This window comes from Parasteatoda tepidariorum, chromosome 7, assembly GCF_982258835.1.
Source record: "Parasteatoda tepidariorum strain Cologne lab strain chromosome 7, Ptep-v5.0, whole genome shotgun sequence".
Taxonomy (NCBI): domain Eukaryota; kingdom Metazoa; phylum Arthropoda; class Arachnida; order Araneae; family Theridiidae; genus Parasteatoda; species Parasteatoda tepidariorum.
Window position 1 is genome coordinate 86,588,012 of NC_141761.1, and position 17,481 is coordinate 86,605,492.

General features: G+C 27.0%; 1 protein-coding gene across 1 annotated transcript; it reads right to left on the reverse strand.

Moving 5' to 3' along the window:
* Positions 1-1,827: 1,827 nt before the first annotated feature.
* Tango9 (transport and golgi organization 9) lies at positions 1,828-17,165 on the reverse strand. Its single transcript, XM_016066377.4, has 7 exons — positions 16,845-17,165; positions 15,715-15,784; positions 13,996-14,215; positions 10,512-10,685; positions 10,069-10,179; positions 3,651-3,809; positions 1,828-2,247 (listed from the first exon to the last, which is right to left on the reverse strand). Exons 1-7 carry the CDS (start codon positions 16,919-16,921, stop codon positions 1,919-1,921), a joined length of 1,140 nt encoding a protein of 379 aa, XP_015921863.2. The 5' UTR covers positions 16,922-17,165; the 3' UTR covers positions 1,828-1,918.
* Between the last annotated feature and the right edge of the window lie 316 nt (positions 17,166-17,481).

Genomic DNA, 17,481 nt, shown 5'->3' on the forward strand with positions numbered 1-17,481 from the left:
CTTTTTAACTCTTTTCCCCAAATGACACATAACCTTCTATTTTTTTAATTACTTAAAGAGTAGACCTGCAATTAATTAAAATAGTGTTTTTAGTTTTTGGATCACATAGTTTGTCTATAGAAAGATATTGTCACATACATATTATCAGAGTTGATTGTGGGTCCAACTCAAATATCCTGAAAATTTCTTGAGTAAAATCATTCAAAAAATTTATAGCCTTATAAATTTAAATAATTGAAATTTTCAAAACATGATATTCTAAATGAATTATATGCAGCATAATTTAAATGAATAATTAGGAATAAGTTTACTTTTATCTCTAATCTCATTTATTATTCTACCAGAAAAAATATTTACAAATGAAAGAGATGCAAAGTATAAATTCTAGGTCTAATATTTTTATACATAAATGTGATCGATGTTTTCTTGAAACTTCTGGACTTTGGATCTGCGGAAACTTTAGGATCGTGGTTAGCGAAAAATCCGGATTTTTTCCGGAGAAACCCCCCCCCCCCGGGATATTGTATCCATTTACTTTTTTTTTCTTATTACTTAAAGAGTAGATCTGCAGTTAATTAAAATAGTGTTTTTAGTTTTTGGATCCCATAGTTTGTCTATAGAAAGATATTCTCTCATACATATTATGTATCCCATCCTACTATTTTTTTTAATTACTTAAAGAGTAGGCCTACAATTAATTAAAATAATTTTTAGTTGTCAGATTCTATAGTTCGTCTATAGAAAGAAATCCCCTCACAGAGCAGTCAGCTGTTGTGGAAACAAGAAATAGCACATTTAAAAGAGGGGAGCTACTGCCCCCCCCCTTGCTTCCTTTCTCTCACCCTCCTGAGCCAAACATTGATCTGATACACAAAATTGAAATAGTTAAACCTCATAACCATAGTTACTTCCACTGCTCCAGACGAGACGAATGGAGGGAGGAGTTCTTTCCATAGACATGTTATAATAATTCTTAAAAATTATAACTAGCTATTTCAATTAGCAAAACATGAAAAAAAGATAATGTGGGAATTTTTTAAACAAAATAACGGCGTTTAACTTGTAAATCATATCATGGAAGATAAAAAAAACATTATCGCAAATTGACAGAAAGACTGAATAAAAGGTTTTAACGTTTAAGTGTGTCAAGAAATGTAACCAGAAAAAATATTCATATGACTATTTAACTTTGAAAAAAAATTTTACTTTATTGATTAAAATATCCCTAAATGAAATGGGTTGCAAATAAAGTTTTATTTGCAAGTTAGCTTTACTGATTTTACTGCATAACTCATTAGCTGCTAAAGCTCCTGCAAGGGGAACAACTATTCCTTATTTTTCCTTGCTTCCTTTTTATCAATTTAAATTTTTAAATTTTAATAATTACACTAAATATAAACTATAATTATATTAATATTTATAAAAAGGAAGACTATTTCTTAAGTTCTCAAAAATTATATTTAAGACAGGAATAATGAGAAAAATTTAGTGACTTTTTTTTCTATTTTCTTTTTAAACACAATTCTTATAAAACTTCTTCTACTATAATCCTGAAAATCTTAATCACCTTTGTCTGTCAGAAGCTGATGTAAAAAATTATTAAAAGTAGTTGATAACAACCGCCTGATTTGTCAGTACCAATATGAGAGTTTGGGCCAGAAGTATACATTAAAATCTAAACTAATGAACTTTTTAGTGCAATTCTTTTTCTGCTTTACGTGCATATTATAATTCTAGTCATTTGTCATAGCACTAATTCTAGTCATTTGTCATAGCAGTACCTAATGAACTAACAAATGATGTTGCAGATGAAATAAATTTAAAAACTTTTAAATATATAAATAAATATTTAATACAAAACATGTACAATACATCTAAAAAAACAACATATGCTATTTACAATATTTACAACAATAACTTATGCATTTATAGATCTTGAAGTTTCAATAGGGCTAGGTGATTCTTCATCTGATTTTCTTATGAGTGGTTCTGTTTCCCCTTCATCTCTATACCGTATTCTCAAATAGAGAGGACGAATTATAACATCATTATACAGACACATACCACAAAATAAAATTATAAAACCTACTAACTGTAACCAATAAAATGTTTCCCATTGTACAGCTAGGGAAAAGATCCATACAGTGAAAGTTCTGATGCTGTCCAAGACCATACGTGTAGTAGCACTCATTTCTTTAGTGACACTCAAGCCAGCAAAGTTAAAGAAAGCAATGCTTACAATGGTTCCTGAAAAATAATTTAGTTTTAATAAGTTACAAATAAAAAATTATAAATAAGATGAATATTTCTTTTATCAGCCACCTTGATGACCAGCTTGGTCAACTTTTAAAATTATGTAGTACAATACATAAACTTTAATGGTAACCATGGCACAATTGTATTTAAATATTCAAATTTTTCCACCTCACCTCCAACCCTAACACCTTAATTCCTTTAAACAGTATATTAACCAAATTTTTCGCAGACTAGCTATTCCCTAGGCCTTGCCAATACGGAAGTACTTTGATTTCAGTTTTAGGTATTTCCAAGCGATGTCTGCGATATTGTGAAAGTTCTTGATTTTTAGTTAGAATTTAGCATCTGTCTGGATGCCATTAAATAAATTTTTAAAAAAAAGTTAGTATGAGTTTGGGAAATTTCACATAGTAGACAGAAGTAATAAAATTATTTCCATCTCTGTCATAAGATTTGATAGAAAACTCTTCCCAATTCATTACATGCTGTACTGTTTCCCTGCAAGCCAAGACTTGAGCATTGTAATATATATATATATATAAATAGTTCGAAAAATGCAACCTCTGTCACAAATAATTGGTATGACAGTATGAAACACCATAACGCCCTTTAAAATTTCTACAACCATTTTAGAATGGATCAAAAAAATAATTCTAAATAATAACTTTGTAATTAAGTTTTTACTGCTATAAAAATACAAAACAAATCTAAAATACTTAACATAAAACTAATAATTCAACACTACTAAAATTATAACTTGAGACAACCTAATAAAATCAGTCTAAAATACTTTTGATGTATAACTAATTTTTTAACGTTAATTAAATTTTTACTTTAGACAACCGAGCAAAATTATTAATAATTATAGTGGTGCCATTAAATAGAGAAATACATGAATTCAGAGGTACAGAATTCATGGTGCCACATAAGAGAAATATATATAGAGATTATATTGCCAACAAAATATGAACAAAAAAAAGAGATACCTGTCAGCATAGAGAAAATATTTTTTATTAATAAGATTTATCAATCATTAAAAATTAATATAAATTATAAAATGTCAATTGATTAAAATGCATAATTAAGAACAACTTAATCAAAATCATTTTCACTAGTATTCAGCCCAATAAAAAACTTATTCAATACTGATAATTACTTTAAGTTTGTATCTCTTGATACAGATGTGAATCTTTAATTACATTAATCTAAGATCAAATACTTTATTTTACTGTTACAAACAAATGAAATGTTTAAAACCTTAGCAAAAAAAAATTTTGAGGTCATAAAATTATTTTATAGAAAAAATATCACAAAAATACATCTGTAACATTCAAAAAATTTTCAAAAATAGAGCAAACAAAAAAAATTCCGGAAATAAGTATTTTTTCCCTTACCTGCAATAGCTAAGGAGACCTGCCAGCTGTTACCCATTTGAGTGAAAGCATCGAGAGCATCTTCCATTCTTCCATAGGGGCTATTAAAAATGCTATTTCCAACTTTTATGTAGTACATAGGAATTAATAGAATACCCAATATCGAAAAACCAAACAAACCTGAAAATTAGTATAAATTATATTCTCAAAAATTTTACAAATCTAATCAAATTTATTAATAAAAGAAAACATAAAACCGCCTATGATTAAAATTTACCACTTCACAGTTAGTCACCAGAATAGGAAGAAAAATTGTCCCTTATGTGTCAACATAGGTTTTAAAAAAGAAATCAAATACTTTACAAAATTAATCAAATTTATTACAGGGTGCATAGCCAGATTTTACAACAAAAAATAAGCAACTTTTAAGTACTTTTTAAGCACTCAAAAAATATTTTTAATCACTTTCCAAAAAGAAATCATAATTAGGATCTGTGCAGAAATAAAAATTAATTTTTTCTATTGTTTGAAGTTCTTAATTTATAAATATAAAATCAATAAAATTTAAAAAATTTTCAAACATTTTTCATAATTATGATAAATAACTAATTTCTGATAGATATTGCAGAAAAAATTATGAAAGTCATGCATTTTTTGCATTTGAGAATTGGCAATCGAAAAGGCAAAGAAAAAAATCTCTTTTTAAAAGAGAAAATTAAGCACTTTTTACAAACACCGTATAAAAAAAGCACCTTTAAAGGTTTTTAAAAAACCAAAATCAAAAATAAGCACCTTTAAGTCGTTTTTAAAAACTTTGCACACCCTGTATTAAATATTTAAATATAGAAAAATAACATATTGAATCAGGATTAAAATTCATCACTTTACAGGCAATCTTTAGAATAAAACGAAAATTCGTTTTTTGTGTATTGCAGTAAACATTGTTTTTTTTTAAATCAAACATTTTACAAAATTAATCAAATTTATTAAATATAGAAAAACACATAAACCCAGTATTAAAATTCTTTAAAAAAAAAACTAAAATTCTTTTTTACAGTCCATCATCATCAGAATAGGACAAAAATTCATCCCTTGTGTATTACTTCAAAAAAAAAAAATACAGCATTTTATCAATGAGGTTACAAATAATGATGTGATGGGATATGTGGTGAGGTATCTGATAAGCCTAAAAAACACTTCATGAAGTTTTCAACACAATGATCACCACTAATAAAATAACTTATAAATTCAGCTAAGTTAAACATTAAATTTGAAAGTAAAGAATCAAATCAATATCAAAATATGTTAAAACCTTCCTTTAGAAAACCAATGTTCTCTATTTTCTACTTAAAAATTTAAATAAAACTTTTTCAAATAAAATATTAAAAAAACCATGCTTTTTCTTATCTGAATATTTAAAATGTTTGATACACCCAAATAAAAGGAATAAAACTGTATCTGAGGATTAGTACATTTTTGTTGGATAATTGAAGTTAAAAAGTAATGAAGCAAAAAGAGTAAAAGAATCCAAATGCTTTTGAATTTAGGATAGGATCAAAAGGCCATCAACATCCAATGTAAATTATCATCACTCACAGGTTGAAGAGCTGGAGATACTGAGTTTGATCCTGGTGGGCTGACAAAACGCAGCAAAGCAAATGCAGTCCTCTCATTTGTTGAAACAGGGATGAGATTAGCCAAAAGGCAAAAAAGCTGAATTTCCACGATAGTAAATTTTACGCAAGCGCAGCCCTTTAATAATAAATTCCAGACAGTTTAAGGTAATAAATAATGTGTTGACATACAATTGCGTACTAATCTATTATTATAAAAACGACTACATTGATACTTAACATTTAGTGAAAATAAAAATTACCAATTGAAAAAATAAAGCTGGAAATTATATTTTTCCTCAGTTCACATAAGAGACAATTATTACTTGAAAAACTACTTGGTTTAGCAAATTAAAACTACTGAGAATATACATTAATATTTCATTTCTTTTAATAAATACTGTTATGTGATTTATAGCAAATATATCAGTAATATTACTTTTTAAATTATATTGGGAAAAAAAAACTTTAACAATTGACCAGATCCTTATGTTCATGTTATAGTCTAATCTAACTACAGCCCTTTGAAACATATCAATAACAGTGAAGTAGAAATATATAGTTACTCCTTTACATACGAAAATTGGTATTTTAGTTTGAAAAATTACATCATGACAATCAGCAACTGTTTAGATAATTGTTTTTTATTTGATTAGAATTTTGCATTTTATAGCATAAATAACAGCAATTACAAATAAAATTTTGATGAGTTAATTAACTCTTTTTCCAACAAAAAAAATTAAATTGAATCCCTTTTTAAGTTATTGCTTTTGTTTCCTACATCTTTTATGTTTGCTATATTTAGTCGTTAGTCCATTTTCAAACATCTTGTGACAAATCCTATTTTTTCTTCTTTGCAAGCACAGAATAATGTAAGTTTTGAATATATTCCCTTCCAGTTTCTCTGATGTTGTAACACTTACATATACATACTAATAATCGTCGTTAGAAAAACAGTCACCTTTATAGTAACTAATTTTTAAAAAAAAAAATTTACTTCTTACAAGAATCGCGAGAGTTGATCTTAAAATTGCGTGAATATGAATAACAATTATGAATTTTGAAATCACATGAATTTGAAACTAGATATACGATTTTGAAAATGAGAAAATACAAACTGGGATAATAGAATTTTTAAAACGCGTAAATACAAATCCCGATTCATAATTTTTAGATCGCGTAAATACGAATCATGATGCGTAATTTTTAGATTGCATAAATAAGAATTATGATGCATAATTCTTAGAATGCGTGAATGCGAATCCCAATGCCTTATTTTAAAATCACGTATAAATGAAAATCAATGTTTGATATTATAAGCAGCATGAGCAAATCAAGACATTGAATTTTAAACTTCGCTACGAAGTTTAAAATTCAATGTCGCTTCGAATACGAATCGCTTCATAGGTTTTTAAAAAGGCGTAAATACGAAGCACAACGTACAATATTCAAATCGCGTGAATAAGAATCTCAACACGCAAATATGAAAAGCTATGTTTGATATTAAAATCATGTGAATAAGAATTGAGATATTGGCAGACTTCAGGCTTGGGACCTCGGCTTGTCAGAAACAGCGTCGTTTGAACTACAAAAACCGGATCTATCTGGAGGGCGGGTAAAAAATTCGGAAAATCTTATCTGCTGCGAGTAAAAGGGGAGAAAATAGCTAAAATAAGTAAAAATGAGAAAGGATTGGTAGCTATGTAGTTTGAATTTTGTGTTTCTCTTTGAAAATGGGTGAATTTTCTGAAAAAGCGAAATACTTATAAAAAAAAGTGAAATTTTTAGAAAAATCTGATTTTTTGATAAAAAAGCTGAAATTCAAGAGATAAAAGTAAAAAAAGCGGAAATCAGCTAAAAAGCGGAAAAATCTCATCCCTGTTGAAAACAGCTCTGACACTGTCCTCATCATCTGACCAGGATCTAAACTATAAGCTGCTCACATCATAAGACCAGGATCAAAACTATAAGCTGTCCACATCATATGACCCAGGATCAAAACTATGTGGCATTCCTACAATGGCGGTTAAAAGATGAAGCCCTAATAATGGGGCAAAGTGTTTGGCCATGGTAGAGTGTAATGGTCATCAATCACTTATTAATCTTCACAGTGAAGAAAAAAATGAAGCAGCCACAGAAGGATTCAAAAGGAATTCAAACAAAAATTAATTAAAGAATACATTACACATGCAATGAGGCAAACTACATAGCTGAAGGAGATCCATTCCGTTAAGCATTTTATCTAACAAAGTGGGGGTAGAATATCGGTAAACAATTTTAAACCAATTCTTGCTCATGTTCTTCTATTAAGCTATGAATAAAGTTTAAGGGCACAACAATTAAAGAATATTACACATGCAATGCATGTGTAATGAATTAATTAAAGAATACATTACACATGCAATGAGGCAAACTACATAGCTGAAGGAGATCCATTCCGTTAAGCATTTTATCTAACAAAGTGGGGGTAGAATATCGGTAAACAATTTTAAACCAATTCTTGCTCATGTTCTTCTATTAAGCTATGAATGAAGTTTAAGGGCACACTTTTACATTCATCATAAGTTAAACTTGTAAGCCAATACAAAGCCTCTTTCTTTTTGTTTTTGTTTTCTACTTACAACTGTAAGCCTCATGCTATACTTTGTGGTGCATGAGGAGTTTTAAGTCGTTTAAATAAAAATAAAAAAAGAAATACAAAGCCTCAAGGGAAAGTTTGCGTGTTAAGAATAAATTTGAATTTATCATTGACATTGGAGGTAATTTTGAAGATCACAAAAACTTTTATAAACTTTCAAATGATTTTAAATTCTTAATATAATATTCTTATAATCAAACAAGAATATACCTATATTTTCTGAAAAAACCATTAATTCAGAAAAAAATGTAGCTCACATTTAATTGAAAAGCTAAATGAAAATAAAAACAAACTAAAATGCAGATGTAAGAATTATAATTCATCTTTTACTCTGATTGTTAAATTATAAAGAAATATGTTTCTTTCTTCAAGGTGTAGATATAAAAGTTTACAAAAACAACTGTTTTATAAAAATTATAGATAATTGTTACAAAAGTGAGTACACACAACTAAGCAATACTGAGAAAGTTTACAAGTAGTAGGACTAATAAAAATTATTCATTAGAAATTGAATGACAGAAAAATACATCAAAAGAAAGGAGTAAACAAAGAAAATAGTGGATGATTATGCCTAAGAAGAAAAAAAACATGAATAAAACAGATAATTTTAAAAAAGGCAGGGAGGAATTCTTATAAAAGATAGTTAGGAATTAGGAAAAACATTTTTTTCATAAATCAAACTAAACCTTTTTTTAAGGATGGAACACAAAATATTTTTCCAACATACATATTACAAAGTTGGCTAAAAACAATGATAATGTAATAATTTGACTTAAATATGACTTCACTAATTAGTAAGTTCCGTATTACTTCACTACTAGTTTTTTACTTCGAACTTAAAAATTAACTTTAAAGTTGAATTAGTAAATTTAGAGAACTTCGATTTTTTTTCATTGTTATTCTAACTAATGAAAAAAAAATTTAATGCAACTTTCTATTATTGAAAAATTTGATCAAAAAAAAAATATTTGAAATTTCCAGGAAATAAAATTGATTAAAAAAATAATAAAAACTATCTTATAATGCATAAAAAAGAAAAGTAAATAATAAGATGTATGTCTTTTCTAATGAAGAGAATAAAAAAAAAATTATGTAAAACTCACAAATCAAAAATAAAAAGTCCCGAAATAGAACTGATAAATTCAAGATATGAGGGAATTTAGGAAATTGCAACCTTTTTTTCCGGGTAAATTATTTAATGTAACTTTAACAAGGCTTTTATGTAGCATGGCTTTACATGATGAAAGGTGTTTGATAATTACAAATGTTCTGCAATATGGTTCAAAAAATAACTTTAAGGGTTAAATAATAAAATAAAAAAATTTAACTACTTAAAAAATTTTTATCACTATTTGAACATAAATTGTTTTGCAGGGATTGTTCTATGACATATATGTAAAAGTTAAGAGAACTTTTGACTTGAAAATGTTAAAGAAATTAATCAGAAAAAGTAAATTTAATTGTTTTACTGCATAACTAGCTTATAAGAAAAAGAGTGAAAAATATAATAGCTGTATTAATATTAGAGAAAAATAATTTTGAAAAAATTTTGAATTGGATAGGTAACTGTTTTTTAAAAATAACTTATCAAATTTAACCATTTAACTATTGATAAAACTTAGGTCGAAACCTTTTAACAACAATCTAATAATGAAAACAAGAAAAAACAAATCTAAATTAATTACAAAGCAAAAATAACTTATGTACTATCCGAATGGAAAAAAACACAAAAATATTTACAATTTGATTACAATGTACTAATTGTTACTTATCAACTGCAAAATAAGCAGTATATTAAATTTGAGTACATAACATGCTTTTACGACTTACTAACAGTTTTATATTGTTTCATTTACTTCATTACAAATTTAACAGTATAGTGTTTACACTGATTGAGATGCATCAATAATAAACAGGTTCTGATACATTTACGAAAAAGGTAAAATAAAATAGTACAACCACATTTTAAATGGAATAAAATAATGCATATTGAAAATGCAAAATAAACACAATATACAAGCATTGTCATTAAGAGTTCAAAATTATTTACACAAACTAGAAAGTAAAGATTTTTTTATGGATTCATTTAATAAATTCTTTAAAATTTGCAAATAACTATCAACAGAAAATTACTAAAATGGAAACAGTACAAAATAACTAACAATAATATAAAGAAAGAAAATTTTACCTTCCCATCCAACACCCTGCAGAGCTGGAACATTGTGTTTATTTACAAACTTTTCTTCTACTACCATCTGAGCAGCAACAATAATTTGAGCCATAATAATCAAAAGATCCCCTGAAAATAATAGTATTAGCTTAAACAGTGCTGTTTATAAAGCAGTTTATAAATATTCTAAATAATTTAATTTTCTTAAAAATTATTTTATTATTTAACAACAACAATTTTTTTAACCAACAATAATTAAATTTAAATTGAAAATTTGAAGCTAAATTCATGTACATAAAAAAGACAAACATGCATAAAAGCACTCACGAGAAGACCTGAATACACTTTAAAACATAATACAGATATTCAAATTTTCCCGAACGAAAATTTTGGAAATACAGGAACATTTAACAATACCAATGCTATAGCCAGATAAAACAAGACATTTTCAAAGTACCTACCTGTAATAATATCATTCATTGCATGTTTTTCAGTTTTGTCAGGATTAATCACATCTGACGCACCAACACACGCTAGACCAGCGATGACAGTAAAAATGCCCAACCACTCATAAGGTTTTAACTTTCTGCCTAAAAAGGCTACTGACAAAAGACCAGTAAATACAATAACAGAACCTAAAAACAAAAACTGAAATTACTCATTTACAAAAACACATTACAAATCTTAACAAAATTAAATAACAATCAACATATTCCATGTACGAAAAAGTGCTCAGGTACTAGAAATGAATTCTATTAATGCAATCTGATTCAACCCTGATGAGATAGCCCCATGATTAATCTTAACACTCTATTAAGACTTATTTATTATGCACTCAGTGAGAGACAGAAATCTTAATTACAAAAATATTGTGCAAATTGCTGTGATTAACACAAACTCTCAAACACTACATAAAAATCAAATTTGCCCACATGTTTCAAGCATACTTTTTATCATAACTAAACATAAATTCGACTGATGACTTTCACATTTAGTTTAACACAAACATGTTTCTATTAAACAAGAAAACATTTATTCAATTTTAATGCAGTATTTGTACACTTTTGTTTTTCAAATTTAATTTTCAATTCCACTTTTTGTTCATTGTACACTGATTCTTGTTAAAGATTAAAGGAAACAAACAAATATAATGACAATATCTAAAATGCAAACTTGGCAAACATTAGGTATATTTGCATTAAATTACATTTATTTGTTGATTTAAAATTATATTTACTTGTGATTAACCTTTTTTAATCAGAAATAATATTAAAACATAAGTAAATATAATAACATTAATTTAAAGTTAAGAATTTATATTTTAAGCTCAATGCAGGTGGGAATACACAAAACCCAGCTTCAAAACATTCAAGTCAAATGTATTGCTAATTTAAATATGCAATCTGTTTCTCTCTACAAGCTACAGTTTTATTTTCTTTCAAATGACATTTTTAGTCTATTTTTGATTGAAATGTACAGATTTAAAAACGTTGTATATAACAGGGAGTCAAATGTTGCGACAAACTTTAAGGGTATAGGACACATATCAGGATTAAAACCATATGTGAACCCCTGTAATATAATGTTTTTAAAGTTGTACATTTCAACAAAAAAAAGAACTAAAATGTTATTTAAAAATATCTGTAGCTTTAGAAGGAAAACTAATTTCAGATTCGAAATTCCTACACTCTAATTAAGTTAAATCAATTATTTGTATAAATGCAACCAAAATTTTACTACCATTTCTAATGAAGAAATGTTCAAATGAAATGTAAGAGAATTTTTTATTTATAATTAAGAATATTAAACCATTGTTTTTAAATCCTATATTTTTTAAATTAACACTTTAGTTGCAAATAAATTAATGTAAACATTTGCTCAGATAATCCTGTTATTCATTTTAGAATGGAAATAAGAGAGCAATTTTTGTTGTAGTAGGCTATTCTGCAATATCTGCTCTCTTTCTTTTTCTTAAAGTAAATATAATTAATAGAATCATTAAAACTTATCTTGAGATTGAAATAATCTTTGACTGATTCATATAAAATATAATATAGAATGAAATTTTTAAAAGAAATCATGCAGTTGTCTTATTAAATAACAAATTAGTAAATATAATATTCCAGCACTAAGCAAATACCATAAATTCAAAAAGCACCACCACAACTTATAAGATGACAATGCAAGCTACACAGTAAAAAATAAAAGAAAAATTATGATAGAATTAAATGAGCTTTTATTCTCCAAGGAAAAGTTTCAGAATTATAAAACTTTGCTATTTATGTATTATGAATAACTTAAACTTAAGGATACTGTGGAATAAGTCTTTTAGAATCCTCAATTTTGTTATTCTTCTTCTTGGGCACTAGTCTATGACAGGCCAAGGCCGTAGCAATAAGTTTTTGCCATCTTGATCTATTCTATTCTGTGCTTTGGCCTTCCAGTTAGTCAATTTTGTTTTACAATTGCAAAAAAAAAAAAATATTTATTTAAATATATTATGTAAATAAAAATTAATTTCTGACAATTTTTTAAATAAAATATTATAAATTAAGAATTGTTTAAGTTTACTTAATGCGTAACACATTAGAAGTGATAGATAACTAAGTTGTGTTATTTAAAATATGTCAATTGAAATTATTAAAAATGTGAGTGATTATGTTACCATTATTCGTCCGAAATGAATATTCTGCGTTGAGCAGTATAGGCTTAATACTAAATATTTGTATGTTGCATCTCTAATTTAGTAGCAGCAATTGTTGAGCATAATCTTGTATCTATTTACAATTTAAAAACTTCTTGAAAAGGTTTTCAGCAATTTTTGCAATAACACAACCCTGGTTCAAAGAATGTGACTTAACGCTTATTTTATATTCACAAATTATGAGTAGTTTTTTCACAATTTTTCAAAAACAGGACCTTTCACAAAATATCTGGACAGACACCTGATAAATTAAAGTTTGTTAATGTGATTTTTATTTACGTCGCACTAGAGCTGCACAATGGGGTATTGAAGACGGTCATGGAAGCATCCCTGAGGATGATCCTAAGATATGCCATCAAAATTTTGATCTTCTGCAGAGGGGATGACTCCTCTGCTTTGGTAGCCTAACGACTTGCAGGCACGGTGGAGTACTTTAGAGTAGAACCGAGCACCCTTGGTCCCTATGCAGGCTCATTAAAGTGGTCACCTTCCTGCTTATTAACCGCAGCCAGTGATGCTTGACTTAGGTGTTCTACTGGGAATCATGTCTTTACGATCAGTCCCCCTGTGGGACACTTATAAACAGAAATTTAATTTATTAGCATTGACAGGGCTGAAATTAGCTACATTTTGAAGAAAAATGTCTCCTAGTACAGTACAGAACCCGTTATCCGGAAATCAGAAAACCAAAAAACCGGAACGAAATTCGATACATTTTCCCGCCATTTTTAGAAGAAAAAATATTTTTTCCTCATATGATTTTAGGATTTTTCTTTCTTTTTTGAAAGATGTTTACCTTACCATCATTTTGGAAATAATCATTAGTGTATTACTCCATGGTTTTTTCTTCTTCTTAAGATTATTTCCAAAAAAAAAATTTTTTTAGTTGGGTTTAACAATAAAAAAAACGGCGTTTTGTAGCGATTCAGAAAACCGGAAAAATCAGTTATCCGGAATAGCGATGGTCCGGATAGTCGGTTCCCTACTGTAGTAGCAAATTATATACTTTAATATATGATTCTTTGCTTAGTAAATTTGATTTAAAGTTATATTCCACAAATTGAATGATTCCAAAATTCATTCAGAAAGCCGCACTGACCCAGTCTTTTGTGGTGAGGCTTTTAAAAAAATGGCAAAACTAACCGGATTTCCGAAAGTTTCAGTTTTTATTGTCTACAACTCTATAAAATATTTCACAAAAACTTTAGTAGTCCTGAATAAAAAAATAAATCTCATATTACCTCTTAACATCTGAAAACTGGATGCATAGGTGAGATTCAATGCTATATACATAATGGATGTTCCAGTCATATCACAGAGAGCAGGAGGTAAAAAGATGAAAGGATTAAATTTTGAAGGTTGTTCACCCACTACAGATGGTTCAGACTTTCTTTTGCTGATGCAGAATAAAAGTTTGAAAGCCAAAAGACAGGAAAACTCTCCCAAAAACATTCCACATGCCTAAAATATTTACACTTTTAAAATAGTTTTCTTACAGATACTTGCGCAAAGAAAACTGAATTTAGAAACTGGGAGAAATAATGTATAAATAAAAATATGTTTTATACTAATACTACTTAATCAAAATTATAATAGTAATTTTTTTAGACTTTCTTAATATATAAAGATCGGTTGAGAGGTATTAACGAAAATTAATTTACATTCAATTAAAAATTATTAAGAAATAATCAGGGTTGGGTTTTGGCCGTCAAAAACTGGTTTTTGACATGACAGTGGTAAAAACCATGATTTTACCGGTAAAAACCGTCAAAAACCTACTGTTTTCTTTAATTTATAATTTTCTTTAATTTATAGCGGACAATATATTATTTTCACTTAATTGCCTTTATAAATGAATGTTGTAAATGATTGCTATTGATTTTGCAACTATATACACGTATTCTTATAGAAGGATATACATTCATACAGAAATATTGTAACATACTTATTGAAAATAGTGATACTTAACTTTTATCATTATAGCTTGATTTGCAAAAGATTCTAAATTTTGCACTTCTTAATTGTTTGAAATAAACAAACAAAAAAACTTGGAACTATTAATAAATTCAAGAATTTAAAATTTGGCATATCTTAAATAGTCTAATAATTCTTAAATATTCTAAGCTAAACAGAACTTTCAAAATTTGTAACTACTAACAAACTCTAAGCCAGGAATGACTTGACATTCTTCAGTAATGTAATATGCCAAACAAAATAATGTTTGGAAATGTTGAAAATTTTGTTTAGTATCCTAATATTTTACTTCAAATAGTATGATTTGATACAATCATGTTGGGAAAATGCAAAAATCTGTTCTTAAATATCTTTTAACAAATTTTTTTCTAATTTTATTGCCCAAAAATGAATAAATTTTAAATCATAAGCAGTTAAACTCAAATTAAAATACAGTTTTATCAAAACTATGGGTTTTTGACAGTTTCTGACGTTTTTGACCGAGGGGTTTTTGACATGACGGTAAAAAGCATGGTATAAACCGGTAAAAACCGTCATGTGTCAAAAACTTGCCAACCCTGGAAATAATTAGAGGAACTATTTTCACTATTAAGCAGATTCATTAAAACCATGATGTTTTCGATTTTAAATATCTTTACAGCATCAAAATTAAGGAAAATTTCAAATAATTCATCTATCAATAGTTATTGTAAGAACACGAAAATGCATAATCAATTCAATGTGATCCCAAATATTAGAACATATTTTTTCTCCCTTAAAATAAATACAAATACAATGTTATACAATATTCAAAAAAGCTTAATAGGCAAAATTAAATTCCATTAATTGTAAAACAAATAAACTGTTTAATATTTGGATTAATTAATAAAAAAAAGCATATTAAAGGACACTGAAACTATTAAATCCTCTTTAAGGGGATAGTAGCCATTGTTTTCAACTAATAGCTACACAAGTACAATATACTTTAAAAAAATAAACAAACAAACCTGAACAAATGGGTGATTAAATTTTTCAAGTTTTCCAAGACTATTTACAGATTCAAGCTTGTCAGCCCATCTAAATAATATTAAACAAATATTTAATTGACATAAAATATACCATTAAATCTAATAAGAAATATGACATAAAGGAAAATTGGTATTTTGATCTAAAATTAAATGCACATTGTAAATCATTTTTTTTTTTTTTTTTTTTTTTGGATGTTAAATGCTAAGATTCACAACTATAATGTTATTCTTAATAAAGAGACAGCATTCATTTTCAAACAATAAGCTAATAACACATTTTGCAAAATAATTAAGGATACTCAATCTATAGCTACATAAGTTAAAAGAATATTAATAAAAATAAATGACGAATTAAAAATTTATAATCAATTGGTATTCTCATATCAAGAAAATTTTTCAACGCAATCGTAAATGTCAAAAATAAAGGAAGAATGTTTAATAATAATGTGATACGATTAACGATAGTTATTCTACACCATTAATAAACAATGACATGTTTTTAAGCAATCGTAAATTTACAAAAGAATCTTAATTATGTCAAAAATTAAAGATGATTATTTTGCGCAATTTATAAATAATGACATATTAAACACACTCGTAAATTATTCTACAATATTACTAAATGATACTCTTAAAAGATCGGAACCATACTGGAATAACACAATTAATAATTAGCAATAATTTTAATTCAATTAACAAGTAACCATTTTTTAAGAAAATAAGATAAATTAATGAAGTTTCATTTACCCTGTAGCTAAAATGTTTATAAATCCAGTAACAACAATCAATATAACTATAAGTCTTTGATTAATGCCATACGATCAACGTCAATTCTACACCATTAATAAACAATGACATATATTTAAACAATAGTAAATTTACGAATCTAAATTATGTTAAAAATTTAACGATGATTATTCTGCGCAATTTATAAACAATGACATATAATTAAACACACTCTTAAATCATTCTACAAAATTACTAAATAATACTCTTAAAAGATTGGAACCATACTGGAATAACCTATTAAATAATTAGCAATATTTTTAATTCAAAAACAAGTAGCCAATTTTTAAGAAAATAAAGTAAACTAATGAAGTCTCATTTACTTCGTAGCTAATGTGTTTATAGATCCAGTAACAACCATCAATATAGCTAAAAGTCTTTGATAGTTAGTCCAAGCCATAGCAAAAGTTTGAAGTTCTTAAGATCTGTTTCCAAAAGTAAAAACGGATAAAAGAAAATAACTTAACACTTTTAAAATCCTTTTGCATCTAATTAAAAATTGTTGGGCACAACAATATTGAATAAACAAGATTATCACAGTTCTGCTTGCAACAATGACAACTAAGTATGAATTGACAATAAAATTTTGTCTAAATATGCGTGCTATCAAAATGTTCTTCCCATAAAAAAGCAACCCTTGTCTTATCACTATACTCGCCAAACCTTCAATTTCAGTTTCGAAACTCACGCCAAAATATCACGAGAAGAGAACTAATAATAGGTTTCGCTTACATGTAAAAGTATCTCTTTAAATTTTAAATTATGAATTAAAATTACTTTTCTGTCAAAAAAAAATTTTAACTTTTATGTAACCTTCTTTTTATGTAACTATGACGGTGAATTTTTAAAACAATAATTCAACTTTTTTTGGTACAACTTTCTTTTATAGTACTAGGAAATCAAGAAACATGTTTTATTTCAATTAAAACTATTTGATGTAAAACACGACCCTTGACATGA